Source organism: Kogia breviceps, chromosome 15, assembly GCF_026419965.1.
Source record: "Kogia breviceps isolate mKogBre1 chromosome 15, mKogBre1 haplotype 1, whole genome shotgun sequence".
In the NCBI taxonomy this organism is placed as follows: domain Eukaryota; kingdom Metazoa; phylum Chordata; class Mammalia; order Artiodactyla; family Physeteridae; genus Kogia; species Kogia breviceps.
Genome location: NC_081324.1, coordinates 12,666,881 through 12,688,526, shown reverse-complemented (window position 1 = coordinate 12,688,526; position 21,646 = coordinate 12,666,881). Strand labels below are relative to the sequence as shown.

At 42.2% G+C, this 21,646-nt stretch overlaps 1 protein-coding gene across 7 annotated transcripts in view; it reads left to right on the top strand.

Annotated features, from left to right (window-relative positions):
- The window catches only part of ZCCHC2 (zinc finger CCHC-type containing 2), a 56,858-nt gene that overhangs the window by 33,138 nt on the left and 2,074 nt on the right, over positions 1–21,646 (top strand). Inside the window, exons 9-16 of one of the 7 annotated variants that reach the window (XR_010836762.1) lie at positions 1,215–1,350; positions 2,762–2,826; positions 3,214–3,308; positions 6,865–6,993; positions 11,568–13,061; positions 13,984–14,128; positions 18,400–18,513; positions 19,340–19,491. Coding sequence is in view for 1 of the 7 variants with exons in the window: in XM_059041407.2 (XP_058897390.1) it covers positions 1,215–1,350; positions 2,762–2,826; positions 3,214–3,308; positions 6,865–6,993; positions 11,568–13,061; positions 13,984–14,051 (1,987 nt within the window). In the remaining 6 variants the exon portion in view is untranslated. Of the gene's footprint in view, positions 1–1,214; positions 1,351–2,761; positions 2,827–3,213; positions 3,309–6,864; positions 6,994–11,567; positions 13,062–13,983; positions 14,129–18,399; positions 18,566–19,339; positions 19,630–21,646 lie in introns of those variants that run through there. The other 6 variants (XR_010836763.1, XR_009331610.2, XR_010836760.1 and 3 more) reach the window with 6 other exon arrangements.

Here is a 21,646-nt window from a genome sequence, read left to right as displayed (position 1 = left end):
AGCTGCACGTTCATCTGCCCCAGGGGTCAACCCTCAACTGGTGGGGAGCTCCAGCTTCCTGCCCTTTGGGGATATAATTCTGGGAGGTCCCCGCTGGTTGGAGCCTCTGTGGCTCATAGCGGCAGCCTCACTCATGGACCCCCACGCTGGTTTTTCCTCCTTTCCTGTTTCGTTCTCCCCACTCCTTGCTCCCACTTCTGGATCACCTCCCAAATCAACTGTGTCATCCCCAGATTCTGCTTTTAGGGGCAGCAACGGGCCGTGGGTATCCATTGTTCTTCAGTCTCATTGCTGCTCTTTGAAAGTTAGCGTGCTTTACCAAACTGACCGGGGTTTTGAATTTTCCCATTGTCTGGTTTTTCAGCAGTTTCCTATGATATATTTGTAGCTTTCTTTGAGTGAGTTCTGCTTCCTGAGTCTGAAGTTTGACACAGTTTTGTTTTAGAGAAGCCCAGCACATTCTCTCTTCGCGTATTGCTTCTGCCTGTTCTCTTGTTCCCTCTTCTGAGGCTCGGGGTGCTTACAGGCTAGACTTTTCTCCATGTCCTAGATGTTCTCTCAAATTTCTTTTGTTTTCCACATTTTTTTCCTCTCAGTGTTCCAGTCTATTTTCTCATGATCAAATTTCCTCTTCAGTGATTTTTTTCATCTGTTTCCATCCATTGAGTTCTTAATTTCAGTTTATTGTACAGTTCTAGAATTTAAATTTGGTTCTCTTTTTATATTTTCCAGTGTTCTTCCAAAATTCTGTCGTCTTGTAGTCCTTGACCGATGTGAAACACTGTTAATTCAGAGTCCATGTCCAGTCACTTCATCCTCTGGATTCTCTCTGAGTCTCTTTCTGTTGTGTGTTTCTCTTGGTTTTCAGTCACATTATCCTGTCCCTTCACTTGCCTTAGACACACACAGTACATAGTGGTTCTCTTGAGATTGGGATTAACACCCCAGCTGCGGGTGGTGCAGGATAAGTCTAAAGACAGACTGTGCCTCTGTTGTCAACCTCCTCAGAGGCAGGTATTAATTATTAAATAGGTAAGAGAGGTATGAACTGGTTTATTCTTATGGTAGACTTTTTTCCTTAGAGCCGTTGCTAGGCATTCTATAAAAAACCAATATACTGAAGAAAGGGTTAGTATAGCTTCTTCATTATGAGATGAGAAGGTTAGCTGATTGAGGACAGAATTTCATACTTGCGTGAACTCTTCTTTTGATAGCACTGTTGGTACAAGTTGTTCTCCATTGGATGGGCTCACCATGCAGTATTCTGAACAGAATGGAATCATGGATTGGAGGAAGCAAACCTGCACCGCCATTCAGCACCCGGAGCACTGTGTGGCCTTAGCTGACCAGGTACGGGGGCTTTGTTTTGTCTTTGTGCCATGGTGTTCGAGCATTGTCACTGCATGAGAGTCGAGTTCTTTAAGCATTATTATGTCAGATAGTGTATCTGGTAAGAAGAAATGAAGGAATGTTTGAATTTAAGACTTCAAAGTTCATTGGTGTACATGATCTAAGCTCCTCTGTGACCTGAAGAAGTGTATATGTATTACTTTGTTTTTCTGTTTTTTGGGTTTTTTTTTAATTTAATTAGTTAATTTTGGGCTGTGTTGGGTCTTCGTTGCTGCGCGTGGGTTTTCTCTATTTGCGGCAAACGGGGGCTACTCTTTGTTGCAGTGCGTGGGCTTCTCGTTGCGGTGGCTTCTCTTGTTGCGGAGCACGGGCTCTAGGCGCTCGGGCTTCAGTAGTTGTGGCACGCGTGCTCAGTCCTTGTGGCTCACGGGTTCAAGAGTGCAGGCTCAGTAGTTGTGGCGCACGGGCTTGTTGCTCCGCGGCATGTGGGATCTTCCCGGACCAGGACTCGAACCCGTGTCCCCTGCACTGGCAGGCAGATTCTTAACCACTGCGCCACCAGGGAAGCCCTGTATTACTTTTATTGCTCAAAAATATTAGTATATTTTATTGTGATGCCTACACTATCTTGCTATTGGTGATGTGAATTTTGAAACAGACCTTCCCTCGTGAGTTGTTGGGCCAGTTTACCAGCAGTCCTGAATGTACTTAGGAAATACTTGGTTTTTAGGAGTTGGTGTAATCAGAGAACAGAATGTTCTCAAGTGTGTTTAGGTAACATGGCACCACAGATACATGAGAGATACTTACGGGTACAGCTATGGAGAGAACCACCTTCTCTCTAGAAAATTGATTTTTATTACTGGCCAACACTCAGATCCAAATGTTAACCTTTACTGGAATGTGTTTTTACGAACTAAAGCATTAAAACATACTTTGAGAAATTGTGTGTTATCGGAGTCATACTTACTTAATGGCCAAGTTTCAGGTCTATGTGATTATACTTTTTCTCCCTCTGCTTCAGTGCTAGCACCTTTTCTTCTTAGAGTTGACGCAATTGTGTGTTGCAGTTTTACCAACCTGAACTTTACGAGAATATTAGTAAACGTATAGCAAATACTGGTTACTTGATTGTGTTTTATTTTGTGATAAGAAGAAAAAATACACATCCATTTTAAAAGCAAAATACGAAATAGATATTTTACTCATAATTAATATTAAATATTTGTCAGAATATGCAGATTTTAGTGGGTCAAGTAGGTAACTTCAAAAAAGAGGTTGGAAATTAAAACGTGTTAGAATATACGACTGGGACTGCATTATTTTAATGTTTTTTAGCAGAATAAGAGGATACTATCCTACACGAGTATGGTCTCGCTTTAATCTGATTTTTTAAAATTCTTTTCCCTAGCATTCAACTGAAAAACGAAGTTTATCTTCAATAAATAAGAAGAAAGGAAAGCCACAAATAGAAAAGTAGGTTCAATTTAATCTTTCCAGTAATAGAAATTGGTAAGAAGAGACAACATTTGATAATGGGCATGTTTAATTTATGTAGTATAAATAGTATTTTTCCATTCATTTTCTTTATATTTTTACTCTGGACTTAATTTTTTCAGTTCTAAATAATCAACACATGCAGGTGATAAAAATAAAGCTATTGTCAAATATTATTTTCAGTTTGGAGGGGCAAAATTCTCAGCCCTGTAAACTAAAGGGTGAATCTTGGATTTACATTGTACCTTACTAAACATTTTTTTTAATTATAAAAAAATTTGAGGGGAATTTTATTAATACTGTACTTAGTGTGTTCTCTGGGGACTCTTATAAACAATGTGGGTAACACGTATACTTTCGGCTTAGGGAGAAAATTAAGAAAACTGACAACAGATTGAATAGTAGAATAAATGGTATTCGAATCTCCGCTCCTCAGCACGCCCATGGTGGTTCTGTGAAAGGTAAGGGTGTTTTTCTTTCAAATACATGTCACCTAAATATATTTAGCAGAGTACCTATTACGGTAGGTATTAGGCTGTTGTGTCAAAGCCTGATAACACTTTTTTCCTGTGTTGATGTGAATAGTGATTTCTGAATTAACTCCATTAATACTTCAGAATTGTTTAATGCAGGAAATTTGATTCGGCCACGGCGGTAAATTTCTCCTTTGCCACAGTGACACTCTGGCACCTTTTCCTTCCCCTGGTAGCAGTGGTCTCCTCAATTGTTTCCTTCTCAGCCAATCCCTGCTCCAGAGCAGAGGCTGCAGGACCTGCGGGGTCTTTCCACCCTCGTGGAAGCCTGTACTCGTTCTTGTGTAAAGTCACTTTTAAAAATCTTGTTGACTTTTTCATGTTTTAATGACTGTCCTTTGTGGAGTTTTATGGGACTTCGGGGGAATTCAGACACTCAGATTTTCGTTGTACTAGATTTGTGTGGTTTCCATCTACCCACCATTATTTTAAGGTCCTTTTATTATTTTTTATTTATTTATTTATTTATTTATTTATTTGTGGTACGCGGGCCTCTCACTGTTGTGGCCTCTCACATCGCGGAGCACAGGCTCCGGACACGCAGGCTCAGCGGCCATGGCTCACGGGCCCAGCCGCTCCGCAGCATGTGGGATCCTCCCGGACCGGGGCACGAACCCGTGTCCCCTGCATCGGCAGGCGGACTCTCAACCACTGCGCCACCAGGGAAGCCCAAGGTCCTTTTATTTTTAAGTGAAAGATTTTTTGTTCATTTGACTGAGAAATGTCCCTTGTGCTGGTTCATTGGTAACTTTTCTGTGTTACATTTACCTTTACCACTAATAGTGAAGATTTTTAAAAACAGAATAAAAGCTCACAGACCTCTAGGAAAGTGTTTGTCCATGTGTGTCTAACACATATGTTGACAGGTGACCCTACCAATAAGATTTGTTTAATATAAATTTTATTCAAATGTTAGTACCTTCAGTTGTGATGCAACATAAATAACCAGAATATATCCATTTTTTTAATGGAGTGTATTTTTAAACTAGCTATTTGTTTAGAGAGATTTAATATTGATAAGGAAATATAGTTGCATTTTGACTCTAAAATCATCTGGCCCACTCATTGAATTAATTACTGAGCTGTCTTTGGGGGGGAAATGACATGGGAAAAAACCATGTTTATGCGTATATTGTAACACTTCATTATCTTTGAGGTTTCCTGTGGTGATGGCAGCTAAAAGGAGGGGGAGAAGCTAAAATAAGGAAGACAAGAGTTCTCTGTCTGTGGATGATTAGAAATAGCTTCTGCCAGGCCTCCCTGTCTGTTTCCTCCTTCTGGTTCATTTTCTGCACTGTCTTCTAAAGCACACACTAAATCAGGTCATTCTATAGTTGAAATTCCTGTCAAATATATACCACCCTCATGACATCACTCTCTCTCGTCTCTCACATGATTTGGGAACTACACCAAAAAAGCTTGTAACAGTTCTTTCCCTTTTAGCTTCATATTTTCAGAGAAGTGTGTGGACTTTGATGTCAGACAGATGTGGGTTTGAATCCTTACTCCACCAGTTTCTTAAATTTGTAAAAGAAGAATATCTACCTCACCGGACTGTAAAACTTAAATGTGATGACATGAAAAGCATTTAGCTAGTATCAAGCACAGAGGTGTTCAGTAATGTGGTTCTTTTTCCCTATTCTAATAAGTTAGAAGAAAACATACACTGTATAGGTTATAAAGAACTTTTTAAAAAACATCTTTATTGGAGTATAATTGCTTTACAGTGGTATGTTTCTGCTTTATAACAAAGTCAATCAGCTGTATGTATACATATATCCCCATATCCCCTCCCTCTTGCGTCTCCCTCCCACCCTCCCTATCCCACCCCTCTAGGTGGTCACAGAGCACCAAGCTGATCTCCCTGTGCTATGTGACTGCTTCCTACTAGCTAGCTATAAGAACTTTTGATAACATCTCAGGCTCTCATTCCTTTATTTCTTTATTTTCAAATATTGTGAAAGTACAATCTCAGGATTTTTGATTCAAGATTAACCTTTTCTGTCTATTTTGTTCTCTCTATATGTCACTGATTCATATATATTTATGTTTATAGAGTACGACTATAAATATATCTGTCAGTACTTTGTACAGCTTGTCTTATTGTCTAGTATTGCTCAGATGTTTGCTGGCTCCAACTTAAAGGGAAAAACCCCCTGTTTATTAATTCCCCTTTGAAATACGAAGGAATTACCTTTAAGAAGGTGATTACCTTTAAGCATTCAGTAAACTTAAGATTTTTTTTAATAGAACAATCACGCATATCATAAATGTAGATTCTATATTGAAGCTGAAAATTCTAAATAACTCAGTTAAAGATAAGTATTACTTATTTTTAATTTAAAATTTAACTTCTATTTTGAGTAAAATACATTTATGTAGTTCAAAATTCTGAAGGTGCAAAAGGGAACAAAATAAATCCCTCACTGCGTCCCTCCATGTTGTTTTCTCCCCAAAACAGTCAGTGCTGTTCATCGTCTGTGTTTTTGCAGTGTGTTTGCTTTTAAAAGCTCTTTGAGACATGATAAATAAAACAGTTTATCTCTCTGTTTAAAAGGGCAATTTGTGGAATAGCCTTTGGCATAGTTATTTCATCCTCACCTTCCAGCCACACCTCTGACTCCTAAGGATCACATATTTTTTTATTATAAAAATTCCAAAGACTACACAATTCTGAAGCACCTGGATTGTCAGAAAGGGAAAATTATGTTCAGTATAGATTTACATTTATGTATTTAGTTCTTTGAAAATTGCAGAGTAATAATATGACATTTGGTGGTTAGCATGTTTGCTAGCTATATAATCTAAACAAAATCATTTCATAAATTCATTTTGAGAAATAGCTGCCTTTTTTTTTTCTTTTTACATTTCTGAAACTTACTCTTTAGAGTTTCAAAGTCTTCACTGCATTTTAGTGAGCAAATCTTGGCTCCTTCTATCCCAATGGTTTTTTTGTTTTGTTTTGTTTTTTTCCCCAGTCCATCATTTCTGGTTAGAACTCAGGGGTTACTCAGTCTACTTGATGGGAAGCAATTTACTCTTTTTAAATATTCAGGCATAGAAATTTTAACTGAATAGGCATTTTTGGCAGTCAGTTCTATTTTTGAGTTCTTTTAAAGATTTTACAACATGCTCTGAGGAGTTAAAATGTATAGACCTAAGAAGTGGCTCAATGTGCTAATATTGGACAGATCCTACAAAGAATCTTAATTCTGATTTTTTAAAGTCGGTTATATTGATTTTTTCCTCTGCCTTTGTTTTAAGAATGCATTTGTCCCCCCCCCCCAAAAAAGTCGTCAATTATTTTCAAATAAAATTGTGCCTCAGTAATGAATTTTTACCTAGGTCAGTGGCCAGCTTTTTAGGTAATTATAGAAAAACTTGGAAAATATATATATAAGGGTGTAACTAATTTCTGATGGTTCAATTCAGAAATTTATTTAACTAAACAATTCTGTTTTTTTAAAAATCACGTAATTTTTAGATGTGAATTTGGACATTGGATCTGGACATGACACATGTGGAGAAACATCTTCAGAGAGTTACAGTTCTCCATCTAGCCCACGACATGATGGAAGAGAAAGTTTTGAAAGTGAAGAAGAAAAAGACAGAGGTTTGCTCTTTGGAGGGATTTGGGGGTGTCAGAGGAAAATGTGTGCTCTTAAAATCAGTCAAACATAAGTATTTTTATGGTACTGTAAGTGTCATTATTGACTTTAATTGGTTTGTAGACCACTGACTTAGTAGTTTCTACTGATGTTGATTTTTTTAAACCTGTTTCACTGCATATGAAATTAAAGAGAAAGAAGACAGTCACAACAAAATGTAGAGTTAATGTAGAAAGATTGAAAACTTGCATATTGTTAGATGCACATATATTTATAACATTTATGTCTTCCTGATGGATTGACCTTTTTTATCATTATAAATATCCTTCTTTGTCTCTAATGACAATTTTTTTCTTAAAATCTATTTTGTCTGATAATAATATAGCCACTTTAGCTCTCTTTTGGGTGTTTGCAGGGTACCTCTTTTTCCATCTTTTTACTTTAAGCCTACTTGTGTCTTTGACTCTAAAGTATCTCTTAAAGACACCTTATAGTTGGATTATGGTTTTTTAGCAATTCTGCCCATCTCTGCCATTTGATTGGAATGTTTAACCTATTGAAATTTACTGTAATTACTGATAAGGTAGGATGGATTTACGTCTGCTGTTTTGCGCTTTGTTTTCTGTATGTATTATGTCTTCAATTCCTCCTTAAATGGAGGCTCAGAGTCAGCCAGAAATAAGAGTTTAGAGCCTTCTTAGGTCTCTCCTGGGCATGCATATATAGCCCTAGATATGAGCATGGCCTTTTAGATTCCCAGGAATATATTGAAGCTTTTCAGAGCTCCCTGTGAACATCTCATTCTTCAGTTTTTCCTTTTAAGTTTTTTGGTCAGTCTATTGTTAGCCTCAACTGGTAATGCCAGCCCAGGCAGCCAAATTGTTAAACAATTGCCGCAGATTGATTGTGACACATGCCCTGTGGGTAAGCAGCTGTTAACACAGAGTGAACTCAAGTTGCCAGACAGATAGTGACCTTTCCTTAGGAAGGTGCTTTTATAGAGTTCCAAATCCATGTTTCTTAAGAGTGGCTGCTAGGCTGCTTGTTTTCATCGCTACTGTAGTAGTTGCAGAACTATTAGTTTACAAGGCTACTTCAGAGGTGGAGGATGTGAGCAAGAATTAGGGCAAGGTGAAATACCGCAGTGGTTGCTATTCTTACAAGATTCAGCTGTTTTTCTTTAATAAACACTCTTCACATTGCTGCAAGCCTTTAATTGATTTCCAGAGTTCTGAAAAAATTGATTTTGATAGTTTTTTGCCAGGATTTTTGTTGCTTTTATGGAGGAGTGGAGTGTCAGAGGTTCTTACCCTGCCATTCCAAAAATGAGGTATCAAAAATATATATGTTGGGACTTCCCTGGTGGTCCAGTGATTAAGACTCCCCCTTCCATTGCAAGGGGTGTGGGGTTTGATCCCTGGTGGGGGAGCTAAGATCCCTCATGCCTCGCAGCCAAAAAAAAAAAAAATGGAAACATAAAAAAAAACAGAAGCAATATTGTAACAAATTCAGTAAGGACTTTAAAAGTGGTCCACAGACACACAGAAAAATGTATATGCTGAATGAGTATGTCATTCTTTACAATGAAAATGATATCTGTTAACATCTTGGCTATAAACGTCTGAGTAATACTGTCTTGGTTCTAAGGTGTGTCCACGCTGGTGGGCAGTAATAAATGGTTTCTCTTGGGCCACTTAAAGATCATAAAGATCCTTTGACAACAGCATTTCAGACACGTGGCTTTTTCCTGCACAGTCCACAACTCTTCAAGACCTTAGCCTTTGTGTTATAGCGTCAGGTCACATCTTAGGGAGCTATGACAATGATTCTGCTGCATCACATAAAGACAGTTTTTACTTGGAAGTTATTTTGAAGTCATAACAAATGAAACATGCAGTGACTACTGCCAGTTCTACTAATCTGAGGTAACACTGCACTTCTGATCTGCAGTTTCCTCATGAAAGAAGAAAAATGAAAGTAACTGCCCAGAGCTCTTATGAAGGTTAAACGAGAGAATTTTTATGCCTTATCCAGAATAGAGAAGCTTTCAATATGCTATGCTCGATTCTGTAGGATGTACCATTAATCCATGGCTCTTAAGCTAACAGTGCAGATTTGCCTCTTTGTCAGAATTAAGGGTACATCTGCATGCCCAGATGACTTTGCAGCAGTCCTTTCCTGTCATCAGATAGGGTGAGTTGTTGGGCCTGTATAGAGGAGCTTGCCCTTTTTCAGATAGGCTCTGTTACCGTGTGACTAAATGAGCCTTCCCTAAATGAAGGATCATTAAGGGCTCTCTCTGAAACCAACCGGGGGGGTGGGCGGGGAATGTCCACTGTGATAACAAGTGTTGATCATCTTTAGAATTTCGAGTGCATGAAAAGGTTGCTTTGAAAAGCATGTGGCTTTGTTGTTCTTGTTGATCATAAAGGGGTTTCATTGTAAGACTTTATACTTTTCAGAGTCAGCACAAAAAAGGAGGACCTCTCTCTAAATAGCTGGGTTAGTCCTTATAATGCTTAGAAAACCATTTGGGATCATGGGGCCATTTGCTGTGACTTAAGAAGATTTAAACAAAGCCCAATTCCTATAGAAATTTAATTGATCATCTGAAAAATGTTACAGCTTCTTTTGAACTTAAATGTTTATTTTTAACTCTATACTTGTATGAAGGTACAGATATAAATACAGTGCCTTAAATAAGTTACTAACTTTTGGATACTTTTCATTTTGCAAAGTTTAACAAGAAACTCCTCAGCTATTACGGAGAGTATATGTTAGAACCATTTACTCATAAGTTGAATCTCTTCTAATATAAATTATTATTGTTGAATTAATAACATTGTTGACATTCTGTAGGTTGGTTCAGGTTTGACCTTTCTCCAGGAAGGTTCTATTTAACCTTTCTCCAGGAAGACTAGTTTGATTTGTTTTTAGTACTGTTTCAAAAAATTTTAGCATCTTAACGGAATATAACTAGTTATTACCTTAACAAATATAAACATTTTAAGTACACAGTGCAATTCTGCTTATATCTATGAGCAGAAAGTTGTTAAATTAGGCACTACATTTAACTGAATGGTCTCTATACATAGTACTGCAGTATCTGGGTTTACGATATTTAAACATTGTGAGTTAGATTTTGTGTTTTGTCCCCTTTATACCAAAAGTCAAGAAATCCAGGGGAAGTCTAGATTGAAGTTGTTTCTGTTTACAAGCAGAAGAGTGATGCAGTAATAAAAAATGCGGTACAATTTTGTATCTGCCGCTTTGCTGTTTTGTTTTAGGAGAAATGGCACTGCTCTCATATTTGCCCTGCTTCTTGTGCTCTAGCTCACTTGCTTTATGACTGGAATGGTAGCTTTAAATTTTCTTTCCCCCACTGAAATATTTAAAAGTAAGAATATTTATTCCATTCTAAGAAAACTCTCTTCCCTTCCCTATCTCTGGATATTTGAGTTAAATATAGTCTTTTTTTAAAAAATAAATTTATTTATTTATTTCCGGCTGTGTTGGGTCTTCGTTGCTGCACGCGGGCTTTCTCTAGTTGTGGTGCGCGGGCTTCTCGTTGCGGTGGCCTCTCATTGCGGAGTGCGGGCTCTAGGCATGCGGGATTCAGTAGTTACAGCACGTGGTCTCAATAGTTGTGGTGCATGGGCTTAGCTGCTCCGTGACATGTGGGATCTTCCCGGACTGGGGCTCGAACCCGTGTCCCCATGCATTGGCAGGCAGATTCTTAACCACTGCACCACCAGGGAAGTCCCGAGTTAAATATAGTCTTGATTGAACTCCTTTAAATTGTATTATTTATGTGAGACAAATGTGAAGACCTTGGGTTTAGTAGTACAGAATATAAATCAAATGAATTGCCTAAAATTGATTAAGGTTAAATATATCTGATCCCTTTCTCTGTAATAAAGGTCTGTATTTTATACTGTGCTTCATTCAGTCTCCATTAACCTTTTGTTTCTTAACCTCTCCATGGATTTTTTTTAAATTTAAGATTTTATTTTTTTAGAGCAGTTTTGGGTTTACTATAAAATTGAAAGATAAAGAAATTTCCCATGTATTCCCTGCTCTCACACATATATAGTCTGCCCTGTTATCAACATTGCTCCCTAGAATGGCACATGTTTTACCAAGGGTGAACCAATCTACTTTGACGCATCATTATCACCCAAAGTCCATGGTTTATCTAAGGGTTCACCTTCAGTGGCTTTGGACAAATGTATAATGATACATATCCGTCATTACAGCATCACACAGAGTATTTCCACTGCCCTGAAAACACCCTGAGCTCTGCCCCTTCATCCTTCTCCGGGGGCCCCACCCCTGGCAGCCACCAAGCTTTTATTGTTTCCATAGTCTTGCCTCTTTTCCAGAATCTCCATATGTTTACAGTGAAGTCCGCAGAAAACCAAAAATGAAAAGAAGGTCAGCTTGGTAGTCAGGAAGCTTAAGGATACATTTATTAGTCCAAACTTCAGTGTTTATTTCAGATGTACTTAAAGTTTATTTCTAGCAAGAAGGTTGGGAGATTATGCTTGTGTTAACATCTAGTTATGTTTGTTTCCCTCAGACACAGACAGCAATTCTGAGGATTCTGGAAATCCATCAACAACCAGGTTTACAGGTTATGGTTCTGTCAACCAGACTGTCACTGTCAAGCCACCTGTTCAGATTGCTTCATTAGGAAACGACGATGCAAACCTTTTAGAAGATCCCTTAAGCTCACCCAAGTATCAGCATATTTCTTTTATGCCAGCTTTACACTGTGTCATGCACAATGGTGCCCAGAAGTCTGAGGTGGTCGTTCCTCCACCCAAATCTGCTGATGGTAAAACAATAGGGATGCTTGTTCCTAGCCCTGTTGCTATCTCTGCAGTAAGGGAGTCCACGAACTCGGCCCCCGTCGGAATGCTAGGGCCAACAGCTTCCACTGCAGAGTCAGAAAAGCGCCTTGAGTTACTGGCGTCCCCTTTACCTGTCCCGTCAACATTCCTTCCACACAGTAGTGCTCCCGCTTTGCACCTCACAATCCAGAGGCTAAAACTGCCGCCGCCGCAGGGGCCTTCCGAGGGTTGCGCGGCGAACCTCTCCCAGCAGCCAGCCGGGAGTCTGAGCGTCGGGTCGCCAAACACTGCCTTTATTCCTCTTCATGACCCAGGTAGTTTTCCAGGACCTCCTGTTGCTACCACAGACCCCATCACAAAATCTGCATCTCAAGTGGTAGGACTAAATCAAATGGTGCCTCAGATTGAGGGAAGCACAGGGACAGCCCCTCAGCCTACCAATGTGAAGGTAGTTCTTCCAGCAGCCGGCCTCTCGGCCGTACAGCCACCAGCTTCCTACCCCTTGCCAGGCTCTCCCCTTGCTGCCGGGGTGTTACCCAGCCAGAATTCCACCGTCCTCAGCACGGCGGCGACGTCTGCCCAGTCAGCGGGAGCAGGCATCAGCCAGGCCCAGCCGAGCGTTCCTCCCGCGGTCCCTACCCACACCCCCGGTCCCGCCCCAAGCCCGAGCCCTGCTTTGACACACAGCACTGCGCAGGGCGACAGCACGTCTTACATCAGTGCCGTGGGAAACACAAACACCAACGGGACGGCGTTGCCTCCGCAGCAGATGGGCTCGGGTCCTTGTGGTTCCTGTGGGCGAAGGTGCGGCTGTGGGACCAATGGAAGCCTCCAGCTAAGTAGTTACTATTACCCCAACCCAATGCCTGGACCAGTGTACCGAGTCCCGTCGTTCTTTACCCTGCCGTCCATCTGCAACGGCAGCTACCTCAACCAAGCACATCAGAGCAATGGAAACCAACTTCCTTTTTTTCTGCCTCAGACTCCATATGCAAATGGACTGGTGCATGACCCCGTCATGGGGAGCCAAGCCAACTATGGCATGCAGCAGATGGCAGGATTCGGGAGGTTCTATCCCGTGTATCCAGCACCTAATGTAGTCGCCAGCACGAGCGGTTCGGGGCCCAAGAAGAATGGAAACGTTTCATGTTACAACTGTGGCGTAAGCGGGCACTTTGCGCAGGAGTGTAAGCAGCCGTCCGTGGAGGCCAGTCAGCAAGGTAATCCTGAGAGCTCCCAGAGGACTTGTTTTTGAGGGTGCCCGGTCCTCGCTCCCCTAGTGATCACGGTGATCCCATTGGAGCGGAAAGAGCTGTTGTGTGTTTGCTTACGGATGGTGTGCTCTCGGTGACAAATCGTAAAGTGCAAACGGAAAAACCTAGTGTGGACACACACAGGTCACACACACAGCACAAGGAAGTTCAGAGAAATTCAATTTCCGATTAAGGAATAAACCATAAAGGCACTTCTTAAGGAATATAACGGGGATTTGCGAATCTCTTGCTAGCAGCACTTTTTTTTTAAGCTACAATCCTGTGTCATAGAGTAAGCAGAATTTTTAAATGCTGAAAAACTAGGAAGTGATAGTCACCTGACATGGAAGATTTTTAGTTGTTTGGGTCTATCTATGCATAACCAACTGGCCTCATGCTACACCCTTCCTTCCCAGCAGACTTTTTTTTTTTTTTTTTTTCAGTGCTATTGCATTTTAAAAGGAACAGAATATTTAAGCACTGGTTTTTGGAGTAAGTCAAACTAAGTTTAATATTATTACCACCAGAATAAAGAAATTGTTCTTAAATAAGTACGTGTAAGATACCAAATTCAGTGTAGACCTGAAACTGTTACCTTTCACTCACATTAGGCTTTTGTCATTTTGCCAAATCTCACACAGAGAAAAAGTCTTGACTTGGGAGTATGTGCTTGACATTTTTAAGGGAAAATGAGTTTGATAGCTTTAGGTTGAACTTAAAGCACAAACTTCATTATTACTTTTTAAAAGTCATTTTATGGACCATTTTGCAGTCAGAGTGTTGCACAAGGAGCAGCGTCTGAGGAGCATGCCCATTTGATATCTTGTAGTGGTTTGTGATGCATTGCATTGTACGCAGTGACTTAGCAGTTCTGTCTTTCCCATTTTAGGCACTTACAGACTGAGATACGCACCTCCCCTCCCCCCTTCTAGTGATACGTTGGATTCTGCAGACTGAAACAAGTAAAGCTTGCCTACTTAATACACTGAAGTGTGGGGAGTCATGGTTGGGGTGTGGAGGGGAGGAAAGGAAAGGTATTTTGTTTGTGTTTCTTTGTCTATACATTTCCTAGATTTCTATGCAGTTGGGATTTTTCATTTCTCTTGTACCAATGTCCAAAACAAAAAAGAATGCATTGCTTTTGAGCCTCTGGTCTCCTGGTACAACAACAGGCTTATCTGTATGATACATGTAATTTAAACATCCGAACAAACTACCGGAAGGAAAATGTTGATGCGTGCTTTTTTTTTTTTTTTTTTTTACACTGAATACTTGCTGTGTGCAATGTTTACTGAATCTTTAAAACTGTGTATTTGACCTTTTTTAATAACACTGGTGACAGTCCTATGGTTTTGAAAAAAACCTTTGCTTCTTCCCCAGTTTTTCTCACTTTCGTCCTACACTCCGCTTTTCTCCCCCGCCCTCGCTCTTTCTAGTGGCCGCAGGAGTGGTCAGCACTGCATTGTCCACACTTTGTAAACTGCTCTGCGTATAAATTGAGGGTAGAATGTTTCACCTTAATCATAAGGGAGAATCACATTCCCCAAATAGTGTGTATGTATGTAGTAAACAGCACCACGTAAATACATATATGCAGCGCTTGTTGTCCAAATAAAAATTAAAATAAGTGGGAGAGAGAGGAGGAAGTAAAATCATATGAAACTGAGAAAATATGACATATGAAGTGGACAAAGAGCTTTTTCTTTAAAAAAAAAAAAACCAAAACTTTTTACTTCATCATACTTTTTTAGCCTGTTGCTTCAGAGAGACATAAAGTGAACAAACTAGTGTGAGTGTGGTTCTTCTGTGTTTGTGTTTGTCATGAAATCAACAGCCAATTTTACCTGTAGTCTACCACTGTGTCATGTAAAAGAGACACTTGAGTCAAGATTTCTTTTCCTACACCAACTGTTACAGTGTTCCATTGTGTTGAAAATGTGTATATGCTTTATTGCAATCTGAACAGAAGCTCTGCGTTTCTACAAAAGTCAGGTATTTGTTCCCTCACTTGTCTCCTAGCAAAGTCACGTTTGTAACAGTTGACCACTATGCTTGATTATAATGTGAAGGACTGAATTCTGCGTGTGTTAGGATGGTATGAGTCATGTCAGTGTCACATCACTGAGTTTAATGCTGCTGTTTAAAAACAAAAGGTTTTTAAAGCCAGTCTGTGTACTCAACTGCTTCCAGGTCATTTTTGATTTCCGAAAGCGCACTGAGGTTATCTGGAAGACGGGGTGCGGGTTTGGACTGCCGCATCCAACAGCAGTGAGCAGCTGCCGCTGTAGAGTTGCAGGTTGAGGGCTTGGGGTTGGGTTTGTTTCCCCATCCTCAGTACAGGGCAGAATCGACAGATGTTTATTGTGTGGGGTCACGCTGGGGTGCAGCAGAGCAACTTGAATATCTGGTCTCGGGTCAGAAGCCTAACAGATTGCCAGACAAAAGGAAACACTTGAAGAAAGAAGCTTCGTGTGATGCTTCACAGATAGAATTTATATTTATAGCACCAATGTACATTCTGAAACCTTCTTTCCGGGGTGGGAGTTAAAGGGGAAGGAAGGGGGGTTGTGAAGTGGGGTAGACGAAAGCTTTAATTTAAAAAGAGAAGAAGTCCGAGTAAAGGAAATTATTTTGATTAAATGTATTTTGTTTGATCTGGGTATTTTTGGACCACATTATTAAATTAATCGTTGAGCTGCAGTTGAGTTGTTCAAGTGAGAGTTTTGATAAGCCCCATCTGGACCGCATTGTGAACCACTTGCCAGTTGTACTTTATGGAGCTTATTTTATGATTTAAAAGACTGTACTGTACATAGGAGGTATGTTACCTTCTCCTTATTTGTATGTTTACCATATACTTTGATATTTGAAATGTTATGTACTGGAAAGGCCACTTATATTTCTAGAACAGATTGGATTTTATGCAACCTTTTTTCCTTGAATTAACAGCAATAAAAAATGAAAAATGGCTTAAGAATTGTGCTTTATTGCAAATTTTGTAAAAGTGAAAAGAGAGGAGGACATCATACCCGGTGGGTTTGGGATTTTTTCCCTTTTTAAAGAATCAACCCGTTATTTTCCTGCAATGTGGGCAGTGAATCCCGAAGTTGTTTACCATCTGGAAATGTTGCCCGCAAGCAGCCTTACCATATATATGGGTCACCTGTGTGACCGCTGAAAGAAGAGTCTGCACTTCTGTGCTTCCTGAGCACACACTGTGTGCCAGAGGGCACCGTGGCGGCTCAGACAGAGTCCTTATCACCCGAGAGCGGTGTTTCTGGTTCAGGCCCTCCCTCACCTAAAGCGTAGAGGACCTAACTTACTTCCTCAAATTTATTAATACCATTTTGTTTTCCAGGCAACTCTCCCAATACAGTACCTTTGATTGGATTGGTTCTACCTTCTGTAATCCAGTCTCAAGTCAGTCTTTACACAGTCAGTAATTCTATAAGAGACTGTGGGGAGGCTCGCTCCACGTATCCATGCATCAGTCATGTCCTCCGGTGACGACCGATGTCACTCGGCTCAGCCCCTCCGGTTGTCCCCAGCGTTCGTGCAGTGATGGACACTAAGAACGATTGTCCTGAGCCACCTAACGCATGTTCCCTCTGTACCCAGCTGGGCAGTGGGTTTGAAAAGTTCACAGGACCCCTGATGGCTTTTCCGTTAGCCAGCAAACAGGCACCTACATGTAACACACGGCAGTGATGGACCCGCCTCCAGTTAACTCACACACCTCCAGTGTCATCACCTGTGTCCCTTAGCCGACCCTCCTTCCTCCCCCCACTGCGCAAGGCCGCCAGTACTCTCAATTCCACTATTCCTCTTTTCCCCTCACATTTTACATCCTCCTTCCCCAAATACACAGTGTATTTTTACTTTTCTTGAGCTTTAGAGAAAGGGTACCCTTTACCTCGTCTTCTGTGACTATCTCTACTCATCTGGTTTTACAGTCCTGATGTTGCACTCCTTCAGTTTGTTCATTTTCACTAACTTTACAATATTCCATTGCATCGGGGGAGAACACACACACAGACACACACACACACACACACACACACACACTATCCATTCTGTCAACAGACATCTGGGTGGTTTTCACTCGTTTGCTCTTGTAACGGGAGCAGTTTTGTACCAGTCTCCTGGCCTGTATGTGCAAGAGGTCCCTGGGATATACATCTAGGAATGCAAGTGCTGGGTTGTAGGACATACCAAGTATTCAGTTTTCCCGGATTCGCCATGTGGTTTTCCAAGTGGTTTACACTCTCGTCAGCAGCGTGCATGCCCCTCAGTCCATATCCCGATCCTGTGATAGTGCCCGGGGCGGCTTGGCGAGGGAGAAATAAGTGTAGGCTTGGAGGGATTTGTGTGAGGCTTCGTGGGGGAGGCAAGTGTGGAGGAGAGCCTGACATGACAGTACTGGCGGGGTTTGGACCAGTGTGGACCAGGGGACGCGCTGTAGGCAGAAGGTGTGTGTAAAGGCACAGGACCCGAGGTGATGGGTTGTGAGATCGGGAGGTGACACAGGCAGCTGTCGTAGAGGGAACATCTTGAAAGAGTTAACGAGATTTGTGGTTCAGTAGGTAAAATAGAGCCAGACTGGAGAATTTGGAGTTGACTGAGTGAAAAATTGGAAGTTGCCAAGTTTTAAGTAGAGAAAAATACGTTGACGATAGTTTTTGAAAAGTGTCGGGTGGTTGAAAGAAGGCTTGGAAGTTGAGAGACCGGTTAGGGTGAGGCGACAGGAAGGAGGAGGATGGAAGGGAACCCTGGGCTTCAGAGCCACGTTTTCCCAGATAGAAGATGAGCTTGTCTAAGTTACGGCTGTGCGGATTACATGATATATGGGAAAGGTCCAGCATGGTGAAGTAGCGCCAAGGAGGCACCAAATGTTAGCTGAATTCCGTTTCAATGAACAGGAGAATTGTGATTCTGTTTTCAGAGACGAGGAAAATGTGGACGAGAGTTAAGTCTGTGTGAAGGCAGTGGTTCTCTGGGTGGCGAGGAGCCTGGTAACTGTAGTTCTTCATTATATGAAGCTTAGTTGTTTCAGCTCTATCCACTTATAAAAGACAAAATATTTCTTGTGCTCAAAAGTTAAATCTATTTGGAGGTAGCTGTGGGCTCTAATCCATGGGCTGAGTCTTGCAGTACCAAAGTAGAGCAAAGTCTTACAAGGCAAATCCACATTTAATTTTTTATGTAAGTGCTAAACATCTAATTTTTCTGAGAAGTTTCCAAAAGGATTAAAGCACAGTGTAAAATAATTTCTCTCTCTCTCTCTTTTTTTTTTTCTTTTTAACAGGTAGCATCTAGTACTTGAGCACCACCATCCAGTTGAGCTTGGAGGACACCTTTTTTCAATTCTACATACTGATTACAAAAACATTTAAGGTTAAGGCAGTGAAACCAAATGGAGGCAAGCTGTGACAGTAGTTAACCCCATAACCCTTCCATCTTTCCTCTCAAAGGTTAAAGAAAAATGCTGACTCCCCCCGCCTACCCCACCCATAGAAAGGGCCCATTTCTGTCCAGAGAAATGAGTTGAGGTCTAGGGGATGAAGGAGGAGAGAGGTGCCCTGACCTTAAACATGGTGGCTTCATCTCTGGACCTTTCCTCGGGGATGGAAGACAGTCTGAAGTTGGGTTCTATTATGAGAATGAAGGCCTCCTGGCCCCGAGATTGAGAGGCAGGTGTAAACTCAGATGAGGGCGTGTTCTCACTGCACTGCCCTAGACCGCCTGCAGAGGGCAGCACCATCCTTTCCCAGAGCACGCCCATCCGCTTGCACGGTTTGGATACCTAAGGTCAATCTAACATCAGTATTTTAGTATACCACTCCTTATGAATCACAGCTCTTGTGTTCCTATGTGCAAAAATAACTTTTCCACGTTTCAGGGAAAATTGACCTAATTCTTAAATGCTGTCCTTTTGAAAACTGTGAGCCCCTACATTGGAGCATGGGTACACATGACGTGAACTCTGTGTGTATGAAAATGTCTGTCCATCTTGGAAGCAAGATGGCTTTAGGCTCCCTCTTTCCTGCTCTGGAAAGTGGGGTACATCACAGGTGTGGGCATCAAAAATCCTTCCTTTCTGCAGTCACACCTCTTCTTCAGTGACTGCTGGTCTCAAGTCTCCAGAGCTCTTAATTCCAAGATCCTGATTTGCTACTTGAACTTTGGGGGTGGGGCGAGGTGGGGGGCTGGGTGGTTCTTCATTGTCTTTCTTTTTCCTCTTGCAGCTCCGACTTGATCCACTGTAAAAGGTCTCACTGGGCCAGCCTCTCACCAAAAACATTGCTAATTGGGAAGCAGCGCCACCTGGTGGGGGACGAGGACAATGCAAGCAAGCGGACGTCATTGCCCACTTGACCTGACGTAGACAAAATTGAACGTAAGGCAGAAAACATTTGAGATTGTAAACCTGTGCTCAAAACCTTAAAGAATGCAGGCAACTGGCCGTAAAAGTAATTTGAGCGGTCTCCTCTTTCAGCCATTGCAGTCTCAGTTTGTTATAAACATCTTAAACGCATTGATGGTACTTTAGAGTTTCCTTTGCACTTTTCTCTGTGCTCATTGGCCTGCACAACTGTGAAGGGTATGGGGTCTTCCTCCTCCCTGTTTTACAGATTAGGAACTCAGGGTTCAGAGGGGTTAAGTGCCACAGACATGCCACGAGTGATGAAGGCCAGGCCCCAACTTCAGATTAGAGCTTACCTCCTGCCCCACTTCCTGGCCTGCAACTGCTTTTCCACTGAACCCAGGGCAGTGACCTTTTAAACCATATAAAGCGATAGGCACCCATGGTCTTAAGAACCATGGAACCTCTGGATTCCTGAGAGAGGAGTGGGCTGGGTCCTGGTCAGTCAGAATGTCTCTTTTCTGTATCTCTGTTGAAGGGGTGAGGGAAAGTTTGCAGAGCTGGGAGACCTCAGGACTTTCAGAACTAGGCTTTCAGCGTGTGCCTGTCTCAGATGAATTCAAGGAGTTTGAAACCTTGCCTACATCCAGGGTTTGAAACATGCACCAGTATACTCTGTTGGAACACTGAGTCTTGCTCTGCAAAGGTTTTTATTATCCCCAGATGTCTTGGTGACTATTGAGCATTTGGTGACTATTCCATTAATTTTAAGACTTAAGAACTTAAGAAATGCAGTAGCAGGGCACACAGAAAAGACACTTCACTGCTGATGTTTGAAAAGCTCTGACAGTGGGCTTCCCTGGTGGCTCAGTGATTGAGAGTCCGCCTGCTGATGCAGGGGACATGGGTTCGTGCCCCGGTCCAGGAAGATCCCACATGCCGCGGAGCGGCTGGGCCCGTGAGCCGTGGCCGCTGAGCCTGCGCGTCCGGAGCCTGTGCTCCACGATGGGAGAGGCCACAGCAGTGAGAGGCCCGCGTACCGCAAAAGAAAAAAAAAAAAATGCTCTGACAGTTATATATAGATTGTTCCCAAGCACTCTCTCTACCTGCCACCGCTACTCAAAGACACTCCAAAGACCAAAAATGACGGAGGCAAAGTCACCTTCAAGCAGGAACAGTGACAGTCACACCCACCCCAAAAGCCTTTCTGGATGTTAAGAATGCCACCAGGTCACCTAGTACTCAGTGCTCATTCTTGCTGGCGTATCAGGGTTGGGTATTTGTGACATGGTAACTCACTTTTGCATTGGAAGCCTCCATCAGATGAACTTGTACAAGAGGTGGTGCTGGTAAAGCCTTATTTTCAGCAGCCACCCACAGGACGCGTGAGCTTTCTCAGGCTCATTTACAGAACGGGGATAACATCCACTTTGTTACAATAGATACAAGGGTTGAATCTGGCAAAATTCATAAAGCGCTCAGCGTCTGGCACACAGTAGGTGCTCAGGAAGTTCGTGCTGGTGGCAAACGCCTTCATGCCCAGCGGGGGGCAGGCACACTTCAGCCTCACCGCAGCCATATGAGGTGGGTACTCCGCTCCATCTTACTTTTGGGGAGGTTGAGGCGTGAAGGCCGTCGAAGTGTCTGAGGGCACAGAGCGGTTCAGTGGCAGGGCTGGGGCTGGAACCCGCTGCTCTCAGCCCCCAGGCTCCTCCAGTGCTTTGTGCCCGGGTCACAAGACGCCACAGGCGTGGCGTGACAGTGCAGGGCACCCCGCACTGGGGTCAGGTCGGCGGGACTCAGGCCGGCTCTGCCGTCAACTCTGCCGTCTTGAACACCTGGCCCTCCTGGCCCTTCATTTTTCTTACCCGAAAGCTGCGTGTTGCTTGGAAAAGAGTGGTAGAGACGGAGCTAAGTGACCTTAGAATTCTGTGGCTTGACGCTTACTTTTTCACTTTAAGTGATTTATCAAGTTTTTATACTTCTCTACCTTCACACTTTTGTTTTAACTGATTTGAAGTTCATTTGGGGTGTGGTCAGGAGCACAAACCCCAGCTGTCACCGTGTGCCAACAGGACAGGAAACGTTTCCACGTCCTTAGGGAGCCGCGAGAGAAAAGACCCCACTTGGGGCTGGCTGGGCACTAGGTGGCAGCACCGGGTTCTGACCGTGTCTGGCCCGGCTGAGG